The 20,468-nt window shown below is 47.0% G+C and overlaps 8 protein-coding genes across 8 annotated transcripts; 4 read left to right on the top strand and 4 right to left on the bottom strand.

The window, feature by feature from the left end:
• The first annotated feature begins 1,025 nt into the window (after positions 1-1,025).
• On the top strand, positions 1,026-2,968 carry EV420DRAFT_1074720 (carbohydrate esterase family 8 protein). Its single transcript, XM_060465667.1, has 10 exons — positions 1,026-1,450; positions 1,506-1,552; positions 1,611-1,769; positions 1,822-1,907; positions 1,962-2,146; positions 2,201-2,297; positions 2,353-2,468; positions 2,524-2,733; positions 2,781-2,821; positions 2,875-2,968. Exons 1-8 carry the CDS (start codon positions 1,222-1,224, stop codon positions 2,643-2,645), a joined length of 1,041 nt encoding a protein of 346 aa, XP_060324408.1. The 5' UTR covers positions 1,026-1,221; the 3' UTR covers positions 2,646-2,733; positions 2,781-2,821; positions 2,875-2,968.
• Positions 2,969-3,078: 110 nt separating this feature from the next.
• On the bottom strand, positions 3,079-3,578 carry EV420DRAFT_1485266 (hydrophobin 2; the record flags this gene model as incomplete). Its single annotated transcript, XM_060470190.1, has 4 exons — positions 3,079-3,126; positions 3,179-3,266; positions 3,317-3,393; positions 3,444-3,578. The coding sequence occupies 4 exons, from the start codon at positions 3,576-3,578 to the stop codon at positions 3,079-3,081; spliced, it is 348 nt and encodes a 115-aa protein (XP_060324407.1).
• Positions 3,579-6,480: 2,902 nt separating this feature from the next.
• EV420DRAFT_1649607 (hydrophobin) lies at positions 6,481-6,986 on the bottom strand (the record flags this gene model as incomplete). Its single annotated transcript, XM_060478336.1, has 4 exons — positions 6,481-6,528; positions 6,581-6,668; positions 6,719-6,795; positions 6,852-6,986. 4 exons carry the CDS (start codon positions 6,984-6,986, stop codon positions 6,481-6,483), a joined length of 348 nt encoding a protein of 115 aa, XP_060324406.1.
• A 3,417-nt stretch (positions 6,987-10,403) lies between these two features.
• EV420DRAFT_1649606 (hydrophobin 2) lies at positions 10,404-10,909 on the top strand (the record flags this gene model as incomplete). The annotated part of the gene is made up of 4 exons (XM_060478335.1): positions 10,404-10,538; positions 10,595-10,671; positions 10,722-10,809; positions 10,862-10,909. 4 exons carry the CDS (start codon positions 10,404-10,406, stop codon positions 10,907-10,909), a joined length of 348 nt encoding a protein of 115 aa, XP_060324405.1.
• Positions 10,910-11,391: 482 nt separating this feature from the next.
• Positions 11,392-12,274, bottom strand: EV420DRAFT_1074659 (uncharacterized protein). Its single transcript, XM_060465666.1, has 3 exons — positions 11,892-12,274; positions 11,536-11,833; positions 11,392-11,472 (listed from the first exon to the last, which is right to left on the bottom strand). The coding sequence occupies exons 1-3, from the start codon at positions 12,076-12,078 to the stop codon at positions 11,466-11,468; spliced, it is 492 nt and encodes a 163-aa protein (XP_060324404.1). The 5' UTR covers positions 12,079-12,274; the 3' UTR covers positions 11,392-11,465.
• An 888-nt stretch (positions 12,275-13,162) lies between these two features.
• On the bottom strand, positions 13,163-15,701 carry EV420DRAFT_1578035 (kinase-like domain-containing protein). Its single transcript, XM_060474548.1, has 11 exons — positions 15,518-15,701; positions 15,248-15,337; positions 15,083-15,192; positions 14,914-15,034; positions 14,546-14,854; positions 14,336-14,491; positions 14,180-14,278; positions 13,948-14,127; positions 13,825-13,899; positions 13,555-13,770; positions 13,163-13,511 (listed from the first exon to the last, which is right to left on the bottom strand). Exons 1-11 carry the CDS (start codon positions 15,578-15,580, stop codon positions 13,302-13,304), a joined length of 1,629 nt encoding a protein of 542 aa, XP_060324403.1. The 5' UTR covers positions 15,581-15,701; the 3' UTR covers positions 13,163-13,301.
• A 130-nt stretch (positions 15,702-15,831) lies between these two features.
• On the top strand, positions 15,832-18,117 carry EV420DRAFT_1074561 (uncharacterized protein). The gene is made up of 4 exons (XM_060465664.1): positions 15,832-16,289; positions 16,345-16,393; positions 16,509-17,802; positions 17,862-18,117. The coding sequence occupies exons 1-3, from the start codon at positions 16,214-16,216 to the stop codon at positions 17,800-17,802; spliced, it is 1,419 nt and encodes a 472-aa protein (XP_060324402.1). The 5' UTR covers positions 15,832-16,213; the 3' UTR covers positions 17,862-18,117.
• Positions 17,904-20,426, top strand: EV420DRAFT_1074566 (cytochrome P450). The gene is made up of 10 exons (XM_060465665.1): positions 17,904-18,564; positions 18,620-18,853; positions 18,902-19,027; positions 19,085-19,240; positions 19,296-19,389; positions 19,443-19,662; positions 19,718-19,804; positions 19,858-19,892; positions 19,954-20,123; positions 20,180-20,426. The coding sequence occupies exons 1-10, from the start codon at positions 18,374-18,376 to the stop codon at positions 20,379-20,381; spliced, it is 1,515 nt and encodes a 504-aa protein (XP_060324401.1). The 5' UTR covers positions 17,904-18,373; the 3' UTR covers positions 20,382-20,426.
• The last annotated feature ends 42 nt before the right edge of the window (positions 20,427-20,468 follow it).

Below are 20,468 nucleotides of genomic sequence, written 5' to 3'. Positions count from 1 at the left end.
GATTTCGGGCTATTTATCGTCCTAGACCTATCGAGCACCTCCGAACAAAAGAAAAAGATGTTTTGAGTGAATTATAATCAATATAGGGAGACCATTCATAGTAAAATGCGCTTTGACATCCCCCTCGGGATGTAGGAATATAAAATGAAAAGACCAGCAAAGCGCCCATTGTCAAGATCGAGAATATTTCCCATTAGGAGAGTGTCGCCCAGCCTATACACGTTAACTTCGAACGTAATGTCTGAAAACGACACGTCCGGATTGACCTAGGACAATGAGCAGAAAAGCGGATGCTCGGTACGACACGCGAGCGCTTTGTTTTGAAAAAAAATTTGAGTGTCGACCATTCTTCCGGAGCTTCCAGTGCTGAGGGTCTGGTCTTAAGTCTGCGATGCTACACAGTGGGCCCTAGAAGTTGAATGTTCCAGCCCCCGAAGAGCCAGATGAAGGACTAAGCACTAAGGTAAGACCTGAATCCAGTAAAAATCGGTTTCGCTGCGGTGTTTGCCGAATGGAAGGGAAAAACATCATTCCTGTCGGCATTCTCCGCGTCCTTACTCTTCGATCTCTGTTCGACTTCTTATTGCCTTCTCGCTCTCTTTCATGGCTTCTTTCGGCTTACTTACACACGGTTAACGTGCCAATACCTTCTCTAGGAATGGAGTTATGTAGGTCAGTGTTTCCACCGCTGTCCCGAGAATAGTATGCATGATTGTCTAGCTTTGCACAATGCGGGACTCCGTCGCAATATCGATGTGCACTTCGCATTTTGTCATAGCACTGCGGGAAATGGCCATCAGACTAGGAATCCTCTATTTCATCACAACATTCGGCAAGGTCAAGCTCGAGGCATAGGAAGTCAGTCCGACTCACATTAGGGAAAAGGTCTGTAAAAACCCGGAATATTGTAGACCGGCTCGCGCCCAGGTGACTACTTTTTGTTCTTTTTGACGGCTATCTAGAATAAACCAAAAATAGACTGCTATCCGCACCGTGACCCGCTTGGTCTCGAACTGTAACTTGCTACACGAAACTTTGGGACCGCTCCTACGCATCTGCTTTCCACGGTTGATTCTCGGACAGAATTTTCTGAAGTTGCGAACCCTCCAGTACTTTCACCCCGATGCTGCGCCCGGTTCGCAAGCAATAATCGTGATCGAAAGTAAAGTCGCCGTCGCACGTACTTAAGGAAGATAGATCTACTTTCTTAAAACCGCAGAAATGGTTTTTCCCTCTCTGAAAGCACTTGCATTGTTCTCTTTTATCGCCCTTTTGACGGGCCTGGTGCATGCGACCCCCGCAGTAAAGCGAGACAGCCGCACTTCTGCGCCCTCTGGTGCTGTTGTTGTGAGAGCCAGCGGAGCGTCGTCGGGAGAATACAGCACGGTGCAAGCTGCTGTAGACTCGCTTGCTGATGATGGGACCGACCAAGTTATCTTCATTTATGCAGGCAAGTTGACCTTTATCTGCAATACTCGGTATCGAGAACTGATAGGATCCTTTAGGCACCTATACCGAGCAAGTCTATATCGATCGTGATGGACAGACGACGGTATTTAACCTTTTTTTGACGCCAGATTTGATTGATGTTGCTGATGTTCGATGCCTAGATCATGGGTCAAACTTCTGATACTAGCAGCTACGAAAGCAATACAGTTACCATCACGTATTCGCTCTCTCTTGCTGATGCAGACGATGATGATTCGACTGGGACCTTACGTGTACACAAGGATGACTTCGCTTTGTACAACGTCAATGTGAAGAACACGGTATGCCTACGGCTTCTACATAAGGAAGACTACCTGATCACTTGCCATCCAGTTCGGTAAGGCTAGTACCAACGGTCAAGCATTAGCTTTGAGTGCATATGGAACCAATCATGGTTACTATGGTGTGGGCTTCTATGGGTAAGCCGTTTATATACTTTTTCTCAAGATGGATATCTGACCCAAATCGAACAGCTATCAGGACACGGTACTCGCAGAAACGGGTAACCAATTCTATGGCTATTGTTATATCGAAGGCGCTGTCGACTATATTTTCGGTCAATACGCGCGGGCGTACTTCCACTACAACAGGATTGCTTCGGTAGGCGCCGGAGCGATCACTGCTAACGGTCGCTCATCATCCGATGGAGTAAGTTTGTGTAAGCCGTCTGGAATCTATCTATCTTGCGTCGCAGACTCACGGTTGGTTTCAGATGTAATTAACAAAGCGACCATCACTACTAGCAGCTCGGCGACTTCCTCTATTGAAGGGAAAGTGTACCTAGGACGCCCATGGGGAGAATATGCTCGGTATGCTATATAATATTCTATCTATGAACGTATGTCGCTGAGCAAGGACAATTAGTGTCGTCTACACCTCCTGCTCGCTTGGAAATCTGATCAACAGTGCTGGATGGGAGGAATGGTCTAGTAGCGAGCCCAATACCGATCACGTCACCTTTGCTGAATACGGAAGTACTGGTATGCCAATGCTTCCACGTCTTGAAGGTCTTTTACTGATCCTCTTTCTTTTCAGGGTCTGGCGCTTCTGGTACCCGTGCATCGTTTGCTACTACGCTAACCTCAACCAGCGGCTACACAATCTCCGACGTTTTGGGTAGTGACTATGCCGATTGGGTGGATAGTGATTATCTGTAACTTGCGTCTGACCTATGTCGTATATCTGGTACGGTTCTCGTCAGAGCCAAATTCATCATTGTTCTCTGCAAACTTTGGCAATTCATGAGTAAAGTCAAATATCTTCGTTCAATGGCATTTATGGACTACCAGCAGGTTTCGGACCCGGGCTTCTATACGACCTATGTTTGGTTCAGGTACGAGACTCTGAACGCAGAATGATCTTCCAGAGTTAATGTTCTGTGGCTAGGACGCCATTATGAGCCGGATTAACGAACCTAAGCACATTCTGGACGCACGAACTGTACACACTGACAAACTCATTGCTCAAGGATGCATCACGATAATCCAGCAACATTGATTTCTCGATCTGTTTACTTGTCTAACAAATGAGTACCATATTGCTGAAACTTGAACATTCTGATTCTCGGATTACGACCATGGCCCATGGCCCTTAGAGCCCGATGTTGAAGGGGGTACAGCCGAGAGCAACAAGGCCGTTCTGTTTATGCAAATGTAAGCTGGGAATCGACTTGAATAACGGCAGTACTGACGAAGTTGCTGTCATCACAACAAACGACTTGGTTGTTGCACTCGGTGCCTCCACCAGCGAGGACGGTAATGGGTGTGCAGGTAACACCGCTGTAAAACAAGATCAAAGAAGGTGTCATTGGAGGAAATGGTAAACCTACACATCGCCAGTGAGGTCGCCAACGATGACACCAAGAAGGCCCAAGAGGGTCTGAACACTAGCGTCCAAGTTGGTGGGCTAATAATGTCACTGAGTTTATTGCCCTCGTAGAGATCAAAGGTACTCACACTCTGAGTAGATTCACAGCACTGCGCGTTACCGGTAGCACTGCAGGCCGCACCGTCATCACGGGGAAGGATGGCAGTGGCGGTCGCAAGGAGAGGCAAAGCCAAGAGAACAAAAGAAGAGAGACGAGCGAACATTGCGAATTGAGAGTAAGCTGTACAACTGTGAGAGCTGTTTGACTTGATCATACCTAGTAAATTCACCTCTCTTTTATAGGATTTTGTCTTTTGTGTTATTCCCGAATACGGAGGATATCTTGTCTCGGTGAGCATAATTACAACCCCGAGGTGAGCGGAGGGATGAGACGATGTGGGTACGACCGTTTCTCATCAGGTACGAGAGGACGGCACCCACGACGTAGCGGAAGGAGGGAGCAAGCATTTCTGATGGCACCGTGCATTCGTACAAATCACGTACTTTCCATTGTCCATTTCATTGATCCATTGAAATTTCCGCGACTGATAGGTCCCGGGTCATCGTTTCAACGTAGGATTCCGATTTCAAAATACTAGCTCGTCCAGTTGTTTATCCCAGTCCGCTATTTCTCTTGCTCTACCATAGGATATGGTCAGCGTTCTTTCCTCCAGTTATCTTGCTTCTTCACTCACTGGTGCTAGAGCTCATCCGGAAAATACACTAGGAACGCGGATCGGAAGCAATTGTCGGCCATCAGACACGGGATCTGCTTAATTTATAACTGACGTACTGATGAATTTGTTTTCTATCATTAACTCGTGAGCTTTCTCCGGACTGCCTAAAATCCGGTCACCGATTTCAGGGTTTGTTCTGTGCCTATGGCGAAATACTGGGGACGGCATTCTCACGGAACAAGAAGATATTTACCTTGCGTCGGACGTGAACCAGCTGACTTTGACTCAGGTATAAAGATCGTCCCGTACGACGTTTGTGGTGATGTTTTCTACGAACATGACCTAAGTTTTGTTCTTGTTCTTTGCTCGAACCGGTGTCACAAATATGGTTTTATCTACATCTTCTCGGTAACACAATCTGTAATATTCCGGCGTCTTCGCACGAGGTCGGCAATGGACGATGTTAAACATGATTTGTACGGGTACAAAAAACCATTTTCTGGGACAGTATTGACGTGAGCAACGAGTAACGGAATTATACCTAACTTGATAAAAGTTGTGCCCTAATAAACGAGAGCAGGTCGTCCCCCAGAATCCAACAGAAAGGATGCGGAAAGCTTCGGAGACAATTCATGGGTGCTGGAGATTTAGATGGTGTTGATGCAACTTAAAGTCGAGATGCTCTTCTACCTCTTGGTATTCTTGGGGACTAGGTCCAGACATATATTGTGATAGGTTCCAAGTATGCAGTACACTGCTCAGAGGCTTGAAGGTCTCGTGAGCCGTTGAGTCAGATATTTGACCATTCATTCGATAATTACTCGGTACTAGCGTGAAGTATTCAGTGGAACATTCTATGGGGTGTCGGCAGTTAGCATAGAGTCCTACCATAACGAACACTACATCAGCTAAGGGCACCAACGTAATTAACGCAAGTCGACATACTGCTGTGTTAGTCTGGTATTCTCGTCGGAGACTTGGTCTATGGCGGGCATTATTTCCGTCGTTGATGGACTGAGCTACATAGGAGATGGGTTAGAACGAATTAAATTAAAGAGGCTATTCAACACCATTGGTACGTTACACAAATGGGTAAGCGGATGAGGTTATGACATGTTTGAGGAGAGGGGTCAACACAGAGTCTGGGAAAAGAAAAGACTCCGCTCGATGCTGGTGTGATATTGTTCGTCCGTTCATGAGTCTTGAACGTGACGCGAAGAGGAGTTACACGTGAAAGGTGATTCTAGCTATCAGTTCAGTCATCTGAAGGACGGAATGGAAGCTTTTGTATATGATGGGTATGATCGCGCAGCAGGGGCACGTTGAGGCAACACACGCTGACGAACTTTGGAATACGAGCAACTTACATTGGGTATGTCTCGGATGCAAAACCCAGCTGCTTGGCCATTCGGGCCAGCTTGCAACAACTGTATTGCCGAAATAACACAAGGACTGCATTCTTTGTAGCTTTCAGTCCGTCTAAGAATACACAGAGGAACATACCACATCGGGTGTATATGGTCGACTCTATACTAATGTATAGACTTCCTGTGATTGCAGCATCATAAAATAAACCGTGTTTGTGTTGGGATTTGGCAATCCGGCATCATGCCGAAGATGCTTATTAAGGTAGAAGAAGGAGGAAAAGCATGGAAAGTTCTAGTAAAAGTACATTTAGTATAAAAGTAGGTACTTTAGTGTAGATCCTCATGCATTTGCAGAGCTCAGCCAAGCGCAATACTATTGGCTTGCTACCATGCATGTGACACTGGGAACGAACCGATACCCCGTTTTCCAGCAGTTCGAGGGATTGAGGAAGCAAAGAATCAAACGGTAGTCGGAAGGGAAAAGGAAAACAAAGTCGATCCCGCTTTGAGAGCGGCTGCGCCGGTCCGGGAATTGATCTCATCTTCCTCTTTTGCTGTATTAGCGGAGATGGCCAATCAATCCTGTTTTCCAGTTTTGTACCCACCACGTTCAATCATCCCGTATCTCAAGCACTGACTGTCGCTCATCACAGATGTCTACACTCTTTCGAACCCATTTCTCTCTCTATTCACGGCAATGACTCGAACTGCTCGTATATACGACATGTCGTAGTACGGCATAATAACGATCGCCTCATTCCTGACATCGTATTGCCCCCGACGTCATCGATAAATCCTCAATTGTATCGTCAACAACCTCCATCGTTGATAAGACTGGAACACGGCAAGTGTTGGAACCTCGAAGACACGCCGCGCTACTCTTCTTTTGTCTTCCTGTTGACGTTAGACAAAATTCAACCAACTACCGGATCCATAATGTCGCAGGGGAGCCAAAAATCTCATTGATCAATAGTACATCATTAGCATCCAACAATATTGATTTCTCGAAGTGTTTACTTGGCTAACAAATGAATACAATATCGCTAGAACATTCGGATTCGTAGTTCAGTCGCCCAAATTCCTTAGAGCGAAATGTTAATCGGGTTGCAGCCGAGAGCAACAAGGCCATTCTGTTAACATAAATGTAAGCTCGGAATCGACTTGAATAACAGTGTTACTGACGAAGCTACTGTCATCACAGCAAACGACTTGGTTGTTGCACCCGGTGCCTCCAACACCGAGGACAGTGATGGGAGTGCAGGTGACTCCGCTGTAGGAACGGATCAGAGGGTGCGTCTCTGTGAGAGATGGGAAACCTACACGTCGCCAGTGATGTCACCAATGACGACTCCAAGGAGTCCCAAGAGAGTCTGAACACCAGAGTCCAAGTCGGTAGGCTAATGATTTCATTGAGTGCGTCGCCATCGCGAGGTTTACAGGCGAGGATACTCACGCTCTGAGTAGAGTCGCAGCACTGCGCGTTACCGGTAGCACTGCAGGCCGCACCGTCATCACGGGGAAGGATGGCAGTGGCGGTCGCAAGGAGAGGCAAAGCCAAGAGAACAAAAGAGGAGAGACGAGCGAACATTGTTAACTGAGAGTAAGCTTTACAACTGTGAGGACTGTTCGACTTGACCATACCTTGCAAATTCACCTCTCTTTTATAGGATTTCGTCTTCTGTGTTATTCCCAAACACAGATGATATCTTGTCACGGTGAGCAATAATACTTGCATCCCCGGAGTGAGCGGAGGGATGTGCTGATGTGGGTACTACCGTTTCCCACCAGGTACGAGAGGACGGTACCCACGACGTAGCCGAAGGAGGGAGCAAATGGTATCGTGCATTCGTACAAATCGCGTACCTTCTATTGTCCATTTCATTGACCCATTGGAATTTCCGCGACTATAGGCCCCGGGTCGTCGTTTCAATGCAGAGCTCTGCTTGGATTTCAAAGGACTAGCTCGTCCAGTTGTTTATCCCAGCACGCCATTTCTCCTGCTCTACCACAGGATATGATCAGCGTTCTTTTCCTCTAGCTGTCCTGCTTCGTCACTCCCGGATGCTAGAGCTCATCTTTGAAATATACTAGGAACGCGGATCGGAAGCAATTGTCGGTCATCAGACACAGGATCTGCTTAATCTATAACTGACGTACTGATGAATTTGTTTTCTATCATTAACTCGTGAGATTTCCCCGGACTGCCTAAAATCCCGGCACCGACTGCAGAATTTGTTCTGTGCCTACGGCAAAAAGATTGGAGACGACATTCTCACGGAACAAGACGATACTTACCTTTTGTCGTCGGCGAACTAGCTGATTGTGACTCAGGTGTAAAGACCATCTCGTAAAGTGTTTGTGGTAATACTTTCTGTGAACATGACCTTCAATTTGTGCTTGTGCTTTACTCTAACTGGCGACACAAATATCATTTTCTCCCCATCTTCTCGGAAACACAGTCTGTAATGTTCCGGTCTCCTCGCACAACTGGGTTAGTCATGAACCATGCGAATCATAATTTTGTAAGGGTATAGGGGTACAGAGGGACCCGTTTTGGAACAGTATTGACAATGAGCAACGAATAGCGGTATCATTAGACCACGTCTCAGGTCTACGGTATCCTGCTCAGCTTGACAAAAGCGGTTTCTTCCCAGAATCCAACGGAAAAGATGCGGAAAGGATGGATCTCCGGGCGGGGTTTCAAGAGATGATTCAAGGGTGCCGGAGATTTAGATGGTGTTGATGTATATCTTAAAGCCGAGATGTTTCTTCTGCCCCTTGATATTCTTGGGGACCAGGTCCAGACATATGTTGTGATAGGCTCCGAGTATATGAATCAGGTTGTTCCAAATGGAATGCCTGAGGCAGAAACGAATGCGAGCCAAGTCGGCCAGAAGTGGGGAATACAGCAGGTCTATTGGTATACTACTCTGATTGTCTCGTCGAGCCAGATTTTTGATTATCCGTTTAATAACCAACCAGTACCGGCATGCAATGCTCTCATCATCGCGTTCTCGACGATATGGCATGAAACTTAGTCAGCTTTAGGCAAGTCGTCGACGCGTCTTGTCACTGATCACGTGTGGTCGTGACTGCTACCTTGGATTTGAAATTCAAATATGCACTTTTTTTTCTTCACACGCCCATCGTTCCAAGCTCGAAGCAAGTTTCAAGTGCGAGCTTAGACTCTTAACAAGTGTGACTGGGAATTTTTCCTGTCTATACTATCTCCTTTTTTGAGCACCCTATTTGTATGCCTTCTTGTTGAGAGTCACGGATATGCATTTCGTCTTACTGTGTTTCTAGTTATTGTTTGTGCTACTGTCAATGCCGGTTGTGCATCGAGACGATGGCAGGCCCCAAGAATGGACTCTGATATTCTATGTAGCATACCATAAGGTACGCTTTTTTTTTTCCCGACTACGTTCTTGCTGACGTCGTCTTTATAGACTGTTGAGTGTACCATCAATAAGCCCAAATTCAACCCGAGGCGAGGAGCCTAGTTCTGGGCTTCTGTAGCTTTCTTGTCTTGTTACTAGTTTGTTTTCTATGGTACTTGACGCTACGCTAAGTTCCAGCTTTGTTTAGGTTTTGCGGGCTGCTATAAAGAAATAACGAGCTCGTACGGGGAGAAGTCAAGGTACGTATCCTTCCTTTGTTCTTTAAGTTCATTACTGACTTTAGGTTGGGGTACTAGGATTTTTTTGGTAGAAGTATCCACTCCGTTATGGTATTAGTCAGTCATCGAATGGGTCATCAAACATCTAGTTTAACTAGATACTCAGAGCAGTGTAGTGTGGGAACATACGTCTTCCCTATCTTTGGCTGGCATAGCTCACGTTCGTTCTCGCTTCTGACATTTTCTTCACAACCAACTCTCCTCTCGGCACCTATCTCAGTACGCGTCTGGATTGGTAATCTCCAAGAATACTAAGGTGCAGAACATGCTTCATCTTTGAGTAAATTAACCCCATCAAAATCTCCACCATCCATGAATTATCTCCGAAGTTCCGAACGCTGAGGTATCCTTTCCGCATCCTTTCCCTTGGATTCTGGGGGAGCACGTTTTCTTTTATCAGGTCAGGTATAGTACTGCTATTCGTTTTTTGTGCGAATACTATTCCAGAAAATGATACTTTTTATCTATATTGTTATTCATGTGGTTCATGACCGACCTCGTCACCGAAGCCTCGGGAACATTACTGCAAACTGAGTTTTGGAGCATACGTAAAGAACTCCGCATTTGCGACGCTCAGGGCCATCGCGACCGAACCAGAAACAAAGGTCACATTCACCGAAGATATTACGACAAAGGTCGTATGGGATGTTCTTTACACCTGAGTCAAAAGGCGTAGGTCGCGTCGGACACAAGGTAAGTGTCGTTTCGTACGATGAGAATATCGTCCTTTAGTCTTGTGCCGTAGGCATAGAACCAGACGCCGGGTTTTTAGGTTGCCCGGGAAAATCTCAGGAGTCACTCATAGAAACCAAATTCATTGGTACGTCAATTGTATTAATTAAGCAGATCTTGGATCTGATGACCGACAATTGTATCCGATCAGCGTTCCTAGTGGTATACTTATGTACGGGATTGGCCCAGCTTCAGGGGCCGAAGAGGGACCAGAACACCTTTCCTACAGTAGAGATACGAGAGAAATAGCAGATTGAGAAAAACTTGACGAGTGAGTCTTTTGATCTAGGTAGGGATCATTCACGGAAATCATAATGGGTCAATGAACAAGATGATGGAGAATACGCGATTCGTATCAATGCATGATACCGTTCAAGATGCCCTCGACCACATGGATGATGTCCTCATGTACATAGTGAGAAACAAGTCCTACCCACATCATCTCCATGTCCTTCCGCTCACCTCGGGGTTATAATTATGCCCACCTCGACAAGTGGCATATCCTTGAAAAAGTCCTATAAAAGAGAGTTGAATTTACAAGGAATAACCAAGTCAAACAGCCCTCACAGTTGTAAAGCTTACTCTCAGTTAACAATGTTCGCTCGTCTCTCTTCCTTTGTTCTCTTGGCTTTGCCTCTCCTTGCGACCGCCACTGCCATCCTTCCCCGTGATGACGGTGCGGCCTGCAGTGCTACCGGTAACGCGCAGTGCTGCGACTCTACTCAGAGCGTGAGTATCCTCGCCTGTAAACCTCGCGATGGCGACGCACTCAATGAAATCATTAGCCTACCGACTTGGACTCTGGTGTTCAGACTCTCTTGGGACTCCTTGGAGTCGTCATTGGTGACCTCACTGGCGATGTGTAGGTTTCCTATCTCTCACACAGCCTCACCCTCTGATACGTTCCTACAGCGGAGTCACCTGCACTCCCATTACTGTCCTCGGTGTTGGAGGCACCGAGTGCAACAACCAAGTCGTTTGTTGTGATGACAGCAACTTCGTCAGTACCATCGTTATTCAAGTCGATTCCCAGCTTATATTTACATAAACAGAACGGCCTTGTTGCTCTCGGCTGTACCCCCTTCAACATCGGGCTCTAAGGGACATGGGCCATGGTCGTAAGCCGAGAATCAGAATGTTCAAGCTTCAGCAGTATTGTATTCATTTGTTAGCCAAGTAAACAGATCGAGAAATCAATACTGTTGGATAGTAGCACTGCGTCATCGATCAGTGAGATTTTCGGACCCCCTGCGACATTATGGATCCAATAGTTAGTTGAATTTTGTCTAATGTCAAGAGATAGATAGACGAAGAGTGGTACGATGGCCACTTCTCATACGCGATTGAAGTAAGATGCAGATATCTAATTTATTAGGATGTATACAATTCTACAAGGAATGTCTTCTAAGTCTAAAGGAGTTAGACCCGCCAGGAGTCTGTCGTCGCCCAGGAAATGGTAGAGATATATGGATTAAAGAGAGCGAGGTCGCAGCATCTATGTTATCATAGCAGTGGCATTTAATATAATAGTTTGTTGAACGGAATTGAAACGAGGACGTATGATCACGGAGGCAGGAAATGAGAAGTGTTCATTGGAACTGAGTTTCCACGCCACTTAAAGCTATCATGGATATTCGCAGGTGAGCGATCGCTACATCAATTGCTGTTCAAAGGAAGTTAGGTCGACTCGGACTATGTCTCTGCTGATAAGAGAAAGATAACGCACCAGCGAACATCATCTCTCCGGGCCGGTTCTCTGACTTGCAGCTCTTCGCTGCTCCACCTCTTGACGAGCGCGTCTACGTCTCCATTCTTCAGGAGCTTCCAATCCGCCTTCGTCACCCGCGCGGGCCCGTTCGTTACATGCGATATTACAGGTGGTTTCTCGATGCGGAACTCCCGCGGTACTTCATCATTGATCTTGCGGATGGCATCATCAACGGAGATGTACTGTCGGGTCATGGGGGAGATGACTATGTCGCCAAATGCACCCATGTTTTCGTTGGCCGCTTTCCACCGTTGGACTAGTAAGGATGGAAGATAAGAACCCTCGAAAAGAAATTAAGAGTCTGGCAGACGTACAGGTACGAACCGCTTGGTCGAGAATTCGGAAATGGCACTGAACATCTACGAAGGAGGCGGGAGGCGGGCCATTGATGTTTGGAGGCAGAGAATCTATGGCGGATGTGATAGAAGTCTTGGAACCAAAATTAAATCCGGACTCGAAGTCGGCAGGCTCATAGTTGAACCGGTCTGAGGAGCTCATCATTGCGTAAAAAAGAGGGCGTATGTCGAAGTAGTGAGGAGCGGGAGTTTGTGCAGTCCCAAGTCAAAAAGGTCAGCTTATATACCTGGTTTTGAGAATTATTGAGGCTCGCATGGGTGGCCTTTGAGCGAAGAATGGCGGTCTAAATTCAAGCTGAAACGCATTGTGCAAGGCTATTGTCTAGAGATCAGAAAGGGATATGAACCATAGACCAACTGGATATCTGTTGCCTTCGAAAATTGATTATAAATTGTTCGAGTCATTTAGGTCAAAACAAATGCCACCAAGTCCAGTTTTCGGGTAGAGGGGTCTTCGTAAACTGTTAAGCATCCAAATTCGAAGAATTTGGATTAAACCAGGTTACCAGACCGAACGATTTCATCGTGGCCAGTGGATTTATTGGCCTAATCTCCTTTTATTTTGGTGGCAGGGCCATGCAACATAAAGAGCTAGCCTTCCAGAGAAGGAAGACTTGGTGCTGAGAGGAGAACACGACGCAGGCGACACTTCAAGTTGTTGGCTGCCACTGAGGATTAATGCATACAACCCGGACCCGATCAAGAATATTAATGATCCTTCGATGTTTCCGGCGCTAAGGATGCAAGGAACAAAAATTTTAGCTTCATACCGAGAGGAAGTTGGTCAGTGAATTAAAACGTACACTGTACACAGTAAAAATAGCATCGGATTTGTTAGGAGCCTCGTTGTTGCCAGTGCTAGTGTCAAGTTGTCCATGTTCATTACTTGATTTAATGCCTGGCTACTATTTCGCTTGGTATAACGCTTGGACAGTGGCATGGAAAAGGTTCGACAGAAAGACGGACAAAGTTGAATTCCCCGGCAGATGCCGCCCTTTTTTTCACGCCCACGTGATGTTCGTTGCCCGTTTTCTCGCTGAACACCACCATCGACGAGTCACCAGTTGCTAACTGGCAACGGCATACTCCCGTCTCAATGACAGGACCTCAATGATTATATGCCTCATGCCCTTGACTGTTATACCGAAGTTCCAAGTCGTTTGGACGATCTCTCACCGACTACATTTCTAGAAATCTCCCAGCTGTTTCACTCCCGAAACGGTTATTCATCGTCGGCAAAGCTGTCTTGGTATCTTATTCCAATATTATCTCATACACCTTCAACACGCTTTTTACTGCCCCACGTTCGACAGCTGGTCTCACTTCCCTTCCATAAATATCCTATCCGTGATTCTGTTACCTCGTACGCTAAACATTATCCCCCAAAGTTAAAACGTTTACCAGCTTTTGAGCCGTAAGTCTTCGACTCGCGGGAGAGACCAGACATTTTGATACCAGCTCCCACAGCCAGTCCGGAATATCGAGTGGCTTATTGGGTCGACTCCCGTGGGTCAACACTTCATTGATAATGGCCGCCTCTTTTCGAATGTGAGAGAACGGCGGTTTGCCGGTATATATCTGCACGTGTTAGCACCGTGAGATGTTTAGTCAATAGCCTCACCTCAATAACCGTGCATCCAAAGGAGTACACGTCTCGTGCAGTGATATAGGCGGGATCGAATTGCTTGTCATCCATTATTTCAGGAGGCATCCACCGTAAGGAGCCGCCTAAGAATGTCCTTGACGAGGAGGTTGTCCCTACGTGCGACTCAACGGCGAGAGCCAGACCGAAGTCGGACAGGCAACAGGATAAGTCGTCCTTGACTAAGATATTAGCCTAATCAGAGATGAATATCAGGATACAATTCAGAACGAAAAGCGGTGCTCATACCCCGCGAATGTCAGCGTGCACTATTGGTGGATTGAGGCCGTGAAGGTATGCGATTCCTTCGGCAACTTGGGTTATCTGTAGAGTGGTCAACCGGAGCAACTGACATTGACTGGCCCGACAAACTGCTGTTATCCGTTGGATCTGATGGGGTCTTTCACTAAGACAAGTCATTATATTCCCATATTCCATCCACGGGGATATCAGACAAAAACTTGGTGCGAAGAGATGCCTGCTGACACCGAGGAAAGGAAGAATACTTGGGTGATAAAGGTTCCTCCAGACGAGTGCCTCGCGGCAGAAATCCTAAATTAGCTAGGTTTAAGTGGTGCTAGGGACATAGAAATTCGTAGGCTACCTTTATCATTTTATTTCGTTGTTCGATGCCGTTGTCCATGAACACACGAAGAACCTTGATGCAGATGAGCTCGTCGTCCATACGGCCTTTCCATATATCCTACCGGCCCAGGAGTGGTGAACCTTGTTGTAATCATCCTGATTAAGAATCACTCACGGCGAATCCACCTCCCCATATGGGGCGGTTGCCAATACGTCTCGCATGCCGGCATGAAAAGGAGGTGGGAAGAATACCATGGAATCTCGTCATGTAGAATAGGCATTTGATACACCGCGCATGATAAAGAGTATCTTCCCTGTTTTTATCGCATTCCTGTATCAGAACATGAGGAGTTTAGCATTAACGATACGGACATTTATAACGTACCAGCTGTAGAAAATTGATGACCTTGTCAGAATTATCAGGTGCAACGCGAGCAATATGCCTGAAAGGACGGTCAGATCGGAGAAAGTCGCGTATATCAGTTATCCAAGGTAAGCCCTCGAGATTATCTTCGGCGTCTGATTTACCGCTTTGATCATCGTCCGAATCAGACTGGCCTCCGAGGAGATCAATGTGCGCATCAAAAGTAGTTGTGCTGACGCTTGTTGCGCTCGTGTTCAACAGTGACCTCAAAGAGGTCCTTGTGTTCAGGTTTGTATCAAAACCCTCGTATGCAGAATCGGCTTTAGCCTCCTAGGATGACCAAGGCGTAACTCGGCCATATGAGAACTCAAAGAGGGAAGGGTGCTTACCACATAGTCCCAGATTGCCTGCCTGATAACGCCTATTGCATCACGTTTCTTCGTCCTCATCCTGAAGGGGAGCTTGTACCACTTGACAGCTCTTATTGCTTTGACAGCATCTGTTAATGTTCTGGTCCACTTCAGAAATAAAATATGAAGAGAGGTTAAGAAGCCGTACTGATGCAGCATGACTTCGGGACCGACGGGGTTGGGATATTGTTCTAGGCAGTTTACAACCTTAACAATAGCTTTCAGAAGTTTTCGGTTCCCAGGTAGGTAATCATGGTCCTGGAATATATAATCAGATTTGGGATGTGAGGCGTGCCAAGGCGGGAGTTTGTACTTCTAATAATTTCCCTAAAGTTTCAACATAGATTTCAAGAGTATCGGTTGCGCCGACTTGATGCAACGTCTTGAGTGGATATGGAGAGATCTGATAGTAGATATGGTTAACCTCAGTTAAGCCTTGACATGGGCGCTCACGGCGGCAGGACCAGAGTCACTGGTCGGAGAAGCAAGCAATGAGACTGGCGTCTTCGGAAGGAGGCGAAAAGGTCCAGAAATCTAATTTCATACACAACTCCGTCAGACTTGACCAGAAAAAAAAACTCACAGCAAGTGGGGAACCCGAGTATGTCCTTTCTCGAGTAGTGGAAGCGGTAGTAAGCGCCGCCATGGATGATGGATAGTAGCAGAAAAGAATAGCTATTGAATTGCAAGCGCTCCCAGACACGAGGCATTGTTTCCCCCATCATGAATAGTGATCACGAGTACCTAGCCGGATTTATGCTGAATGATCGCTGCAAGATCGGAGACCAGGAGCCCAGGATGGCCGTCCTGAGCTAACGGAGGTTTGATTCCGGACACCGGTTGCAATGCCGGATTTCCAGAACGGCAATCAGTGGCTGTGCTCACACGCTCTCTTCGCACCAACACCCACGTCCGCTACAGTCTGAACACTGAAAATGCTAGTATTAGGTCTTTTTTTGTGTTTCCAATGCCTTTTTCATATCTAGAAACTCGAAAAAATAATTGCCAGCATCTCAAGTGCATGCTGATCACGCACTACCCCGTCTTTCCAGACCTTTCCTAGTGCCTTTTCGAAGTCGCTCAGGAATATCGACCTTCTTAACTAACTACCATTCTGGGTGCTTGCTGCACAATAAAAGTGGCGACAGAAAGCATGGCTGAATAGCGATTCGAATGGTCCCGTGGCAAGGGTTGGCGCTTAAATAAATATGGACCTGATTGCAGCCTTCAGTTCTCGGCGCTTATCCAGTTGATCAAATCTTCCCTACTCGGCGCCTTGATGTGTGCTGCTCTTCTCTATTCTTTACCACCACATCGCACGCTGCCTTACTGTACTAGCTGCTGGGTTTTCCAAGGTTAACATTTTCTCGAACCTTTTTTTCACGCAACTTATTCTCTCCTTGCCAATAGAGTCCTATTCGTATCTTGTCACGGCGAGTCTTCGCTACGACGGCATTCCGTGGGCGCTTATTTTCTTCTTTTTTTGCTTTCCATTGGTGCGTGATAGGATGGCTGCGTAAACTATGGGAAACTCATTTCGCCTCTTTATCTAAGATGTATTAATCAGTCCATAGAATGGCCGCCATCGCCCAATATGTGCCTCCAGAGCTCTTGCGAGAATTTTTCGTCTATGCCTTTGATGGTCACAGCGAACATGAATCTTTAGATGTCTCTCGCGGACCATGGACTATCTCCTACACATGCAGTAGCTGGAGAGCAGTGATCAATTCTTTGTGTCCCGAGGTATGGACGGAGATCCGCATCCACGACCCAGTATATCAGCCTTCCTATGAAACCCGGCTTCGAACAATCCTCGAGCGTTCGCAGGACCAACCTCTCCGTGTTTCCTTCATCTCTTCCAAAAACGATGCGATATCAACTTCCCTATTCCACGCCTTGATGCGACATGCAAAACGATGGCAGACGGCTGTGTTGCGCATTGACGGCCCTTATCTCCTGAAGATTCTCGCTGAATATGACGATGGTTTCCCCATCCTTGCGGAAATTCTCCTGGACGCACAAATCTCCCCCATGTGTATCAATGCCTTCCGGAATGCTTCATCATTAAGAAGCGTTACACTCGAGCGTCTTCCTATGACCTTCTCTATCCCATTCCCCACCTCTCGTGCGGTTAATTTTCGTGATACGTGCGTGCGGAGGGACCAAATATGGAATAGTCGATACTTAGATATCATACGCCACTCTCCATACCTCCGTACGTTCGATGTCGTGCACTGGGGAGGGTCTCCATCCCAGGATCTTGTGACTAACACTTCCCTGTGTGTACTTTCTGTTTCCGATGGCGGATTCCTGCGCGCGCTATCTCTTCCGAATTTGGAAACACTAAATCTTCGACCCAAGATCAAGGATTACCCAATGCAATGCTGCCCATTTATCGTGTCGGGAGTGCGAGACCTTTTTATGCATTCTCATTGCTCCTTGACGCATCTTTCGATCATCAATGCTGATATTAGTACAGAGCCGAACGGCGATGTTTTCCTCGAAGCACTATCTCTCGTCCCTACTCTGGTAGCATTTCGGCTTTCCTTCAATCCATGGAGGGCAAATACAGATGTAGCCCTAGAGGTATTGGTGCAGCGTATGATGGATACAGCTTTCCTGCCGAGCTTGCAGAACTTCTCGGTTGAGATAGATGATATTACTGGCGTCCAGTACGTGGGGTTCGTAGACCAGCAATTTATTGCAATGGTTGTTGCAAGGACGACAAGGGAGGGAAAGCTGGTAGTGTCAGTGAAAGCAAAGCATCCGAAGGGCGGTGTTTTTATAGCGTTGGGTGAGGAGGACCGTTTGAAGGAGTATAAGGCTGTTGCCTTGGAAGTATTTAGAGGCGAAGACAGGCTCATTTAAGTAGGCGTTGTGTGTTATTCAGCGGTGTAGGAACTAATGAACACTTTTCATACTGCCAGAATTGTAGTCCGGGCTCAATGAAAGGACATGATACTGAGGATTTGTGTTCAGGCTTCTCGGGCCGGCTCGTAATATCACACAGACCGAGTCGCGCACCTTTTTCATGTTGGATTTACGAGATAGATTCTGGGATGACTCCCAGGATCGGAATATCTAACGACCTCGTGTGGCTCGCCTTGCATTAAAAACGTAAGGCTAAGGATTACGGCAGTGCATGGGGTCCCTCCGATACGCAAGATGACTCACCTTTGCAACTGTACCATCTGTTGGCGAATTCTGGACACCAGTCATCAGAAATTCTGCCTGTTTCCGTTCCAATTATAATGGATGGTAGAAGCCCTTCGATGCTGCTCCTTCGATATCTAAGCTTTTCTCCTCATGCTGAGGGTCATGGCAAGGTCGAGGTGCCGCCACATCCCTGGTCCGAGTCGGAAATTGTCCATGACTAGCAGCTGGGCTTCTACCACTCCGTGTGCGCGTGTATCTCAATGCATAAATACACCCCCGATAGATGGACGATGTTGATCCACATTCATTCCTCACCCACAATTCTATTCCAATGTCTGTTTTACTCGCTGTTGCAGCTATTATTGCCGCTTTGTATCTTGTCTATTTCGCTAGAGCACGGAACGCTGGATCCCGGCTTCCCTTACCACCCGGGCCACCCGGAAACTGGGATATAACAAGTCTCTCGTCACTCACGTATGTCCGTCTCATATAGCTTATCATTATTATAAACTTATAGCCTTGCACCCAGATCACTTGAAAATCTGGAATCCCTCGTTGAAGAATACGGACCGGTCTTCACTCTACACTCGGGCTCCAAAGTCGCCGTTATCATCGGGAGACGACAGGCTGCTGTAGACATTATGGAGAAAGAGGGAGCAGCCCTCGCTGATAGGCCGAGATGGACGGCTGCAAGCGAGATAGTTTCGGGTGGGATGAGGTTGCTTTTGCTCCAGTCTGGAGAAAGATTGAGGAAGTTTCGAAAGTGAGTTGCGAGACATGGGTTTGAAGAGGGTGCTAATCAGTTTGGCAGAGCATTGCATACACATCTCCATGCAAAGTCGGCTAAGGACTATGAGCCTCTACAAATGCACTATGCGGCGAATCTCGTGAGGAAGATCGCTGAGAACCCCGCGAAGCATATGGATTACGCTAAGGAGTGAGCGGGGTCGATCTTCTAGCGTTGTTCTACTAGACTTATTTTCGTCTTGTATAGATACGCCGCGTCGTTCGTCCTATCTCTTGCCTATGGCCGAACGGGGTCTGTAGACGTGAGCGATTCGGAGATAGTTGCGATCCAACGATCTCTCAAGCGTGTAGGCACTGCTGTGAGACCAGGAGCTTATATGGTTGATGACTATCCTTCTTTGAGGTAAGTACAGCGTGGTCACCCCTTCTGAACGATACTAATAAAGTAACTATATTAGATATCTCCCTTTCTACCATCCAGAGCTGCGTTCATGGCACGCCGAGGAGCTTTCGTTGTACCGAAATCAAGTAGCAGGCGTCAAGGATAGCATGGTAAGTGTTCCCTTTGCTTTTTTGACAATGATATTGATACTGGACTTTATTAGGACACGGTCCAGCCGTGCTTTTCCAAGTATCTTCTCGAGAATCAAGCCAAGCTCCGGCTGAACCACGACGAGGTCGTTTACCTCGCTGGTACGATGTTCGGTGCCGGATCTACTACCACGGCTAGTGCGATCAGCGTGGTGATTATGGCTGCGGCGTGTTTTCCGCACATGCAGGCATGGGTGCAGGAGGAACTAGATGCTGTTGTTGGTTGTAAGCGAGGTGGGTTTCCTTCTTCAGGTTCGTAGAGCCTCTGAATTGATGTGCTGGATTCAAGTACCAACATTTGATGACTATGTTGACTTGCCTCGGGTTCTGGCGTTCGTGCTGGAGAGCTACCGGTGGAGGCCTGTTGGTGGGAGCGGTAGGTTGATGTCCTCACCCTCGTTATATTGGTGCTAATGAGTTCTTCTGAAGGCTTTGCTCATCGAGCATCTAGGGATATCATTTGGGTAAGTCGCTCACTACTACCTTGGTCCGGAGAAGAATCGATACTGATGAGCTTAATCTTAGCGAAATTACTGCATACCAAAGGACGCTATCGTCATCGGAGACCACTGGTCCATATGCCGAGATCCCTCGGTCTTTGCGAATCCAGAAGTTTTCGACCCTACTCGCTGGTTCGATGAGAATGGATCTCTCAGATCAGATGCATCGTTATTCAGTTTTGGCTTTGGAAGACGGTAAGAGTTGTTTAGCCGAGTATTTGTGTTTCCCCTTGCTGATTTCGTGTATGCAGGGTATGTCCTGGGAGATACGTAGCGGATCGCTCACTTTTTATAACGACTGCCCTGCTGCTTTGGGCGTTCAGGATATCGGAGGATGAGAAAGCACCTATTGACCAGCGAGGATTTGGGGGAGAAGGGATTAGTATTACGCCCGATGCGTTCGGGGTGTGCTTTGAGAAGCGGGTGGAAAATATGGGAGAATTGTTGGAATGATTGACTCAGAGGACATGACAGAGGGACTTTTGCTTATTAGTATGTATTACAGATGATACAACGATATTCGGGCCTGTATTTCCCCTT

The sequence above is a fragment of the Desarmillaria tabescens genome, assembly GCF_030435595.1.
Source record: "Desarmillaria tabescens strain CCBAS 213 chromosome Unknown EV420scaffold_63, whole genome shotgun sequence".
Lineage (NCBI taxonomy): Eukaryota > Fungi > Basidiomycota > Agaricomycetes > Agaricales > Physalacriaceae > Desarmillaria > Desarmillaria tabescens.
The sequence above is the reverse complement of the archived record's forward strand: the minus strand, read 5'-3'. Positions and strand labels throughout refer to the sequence as shown.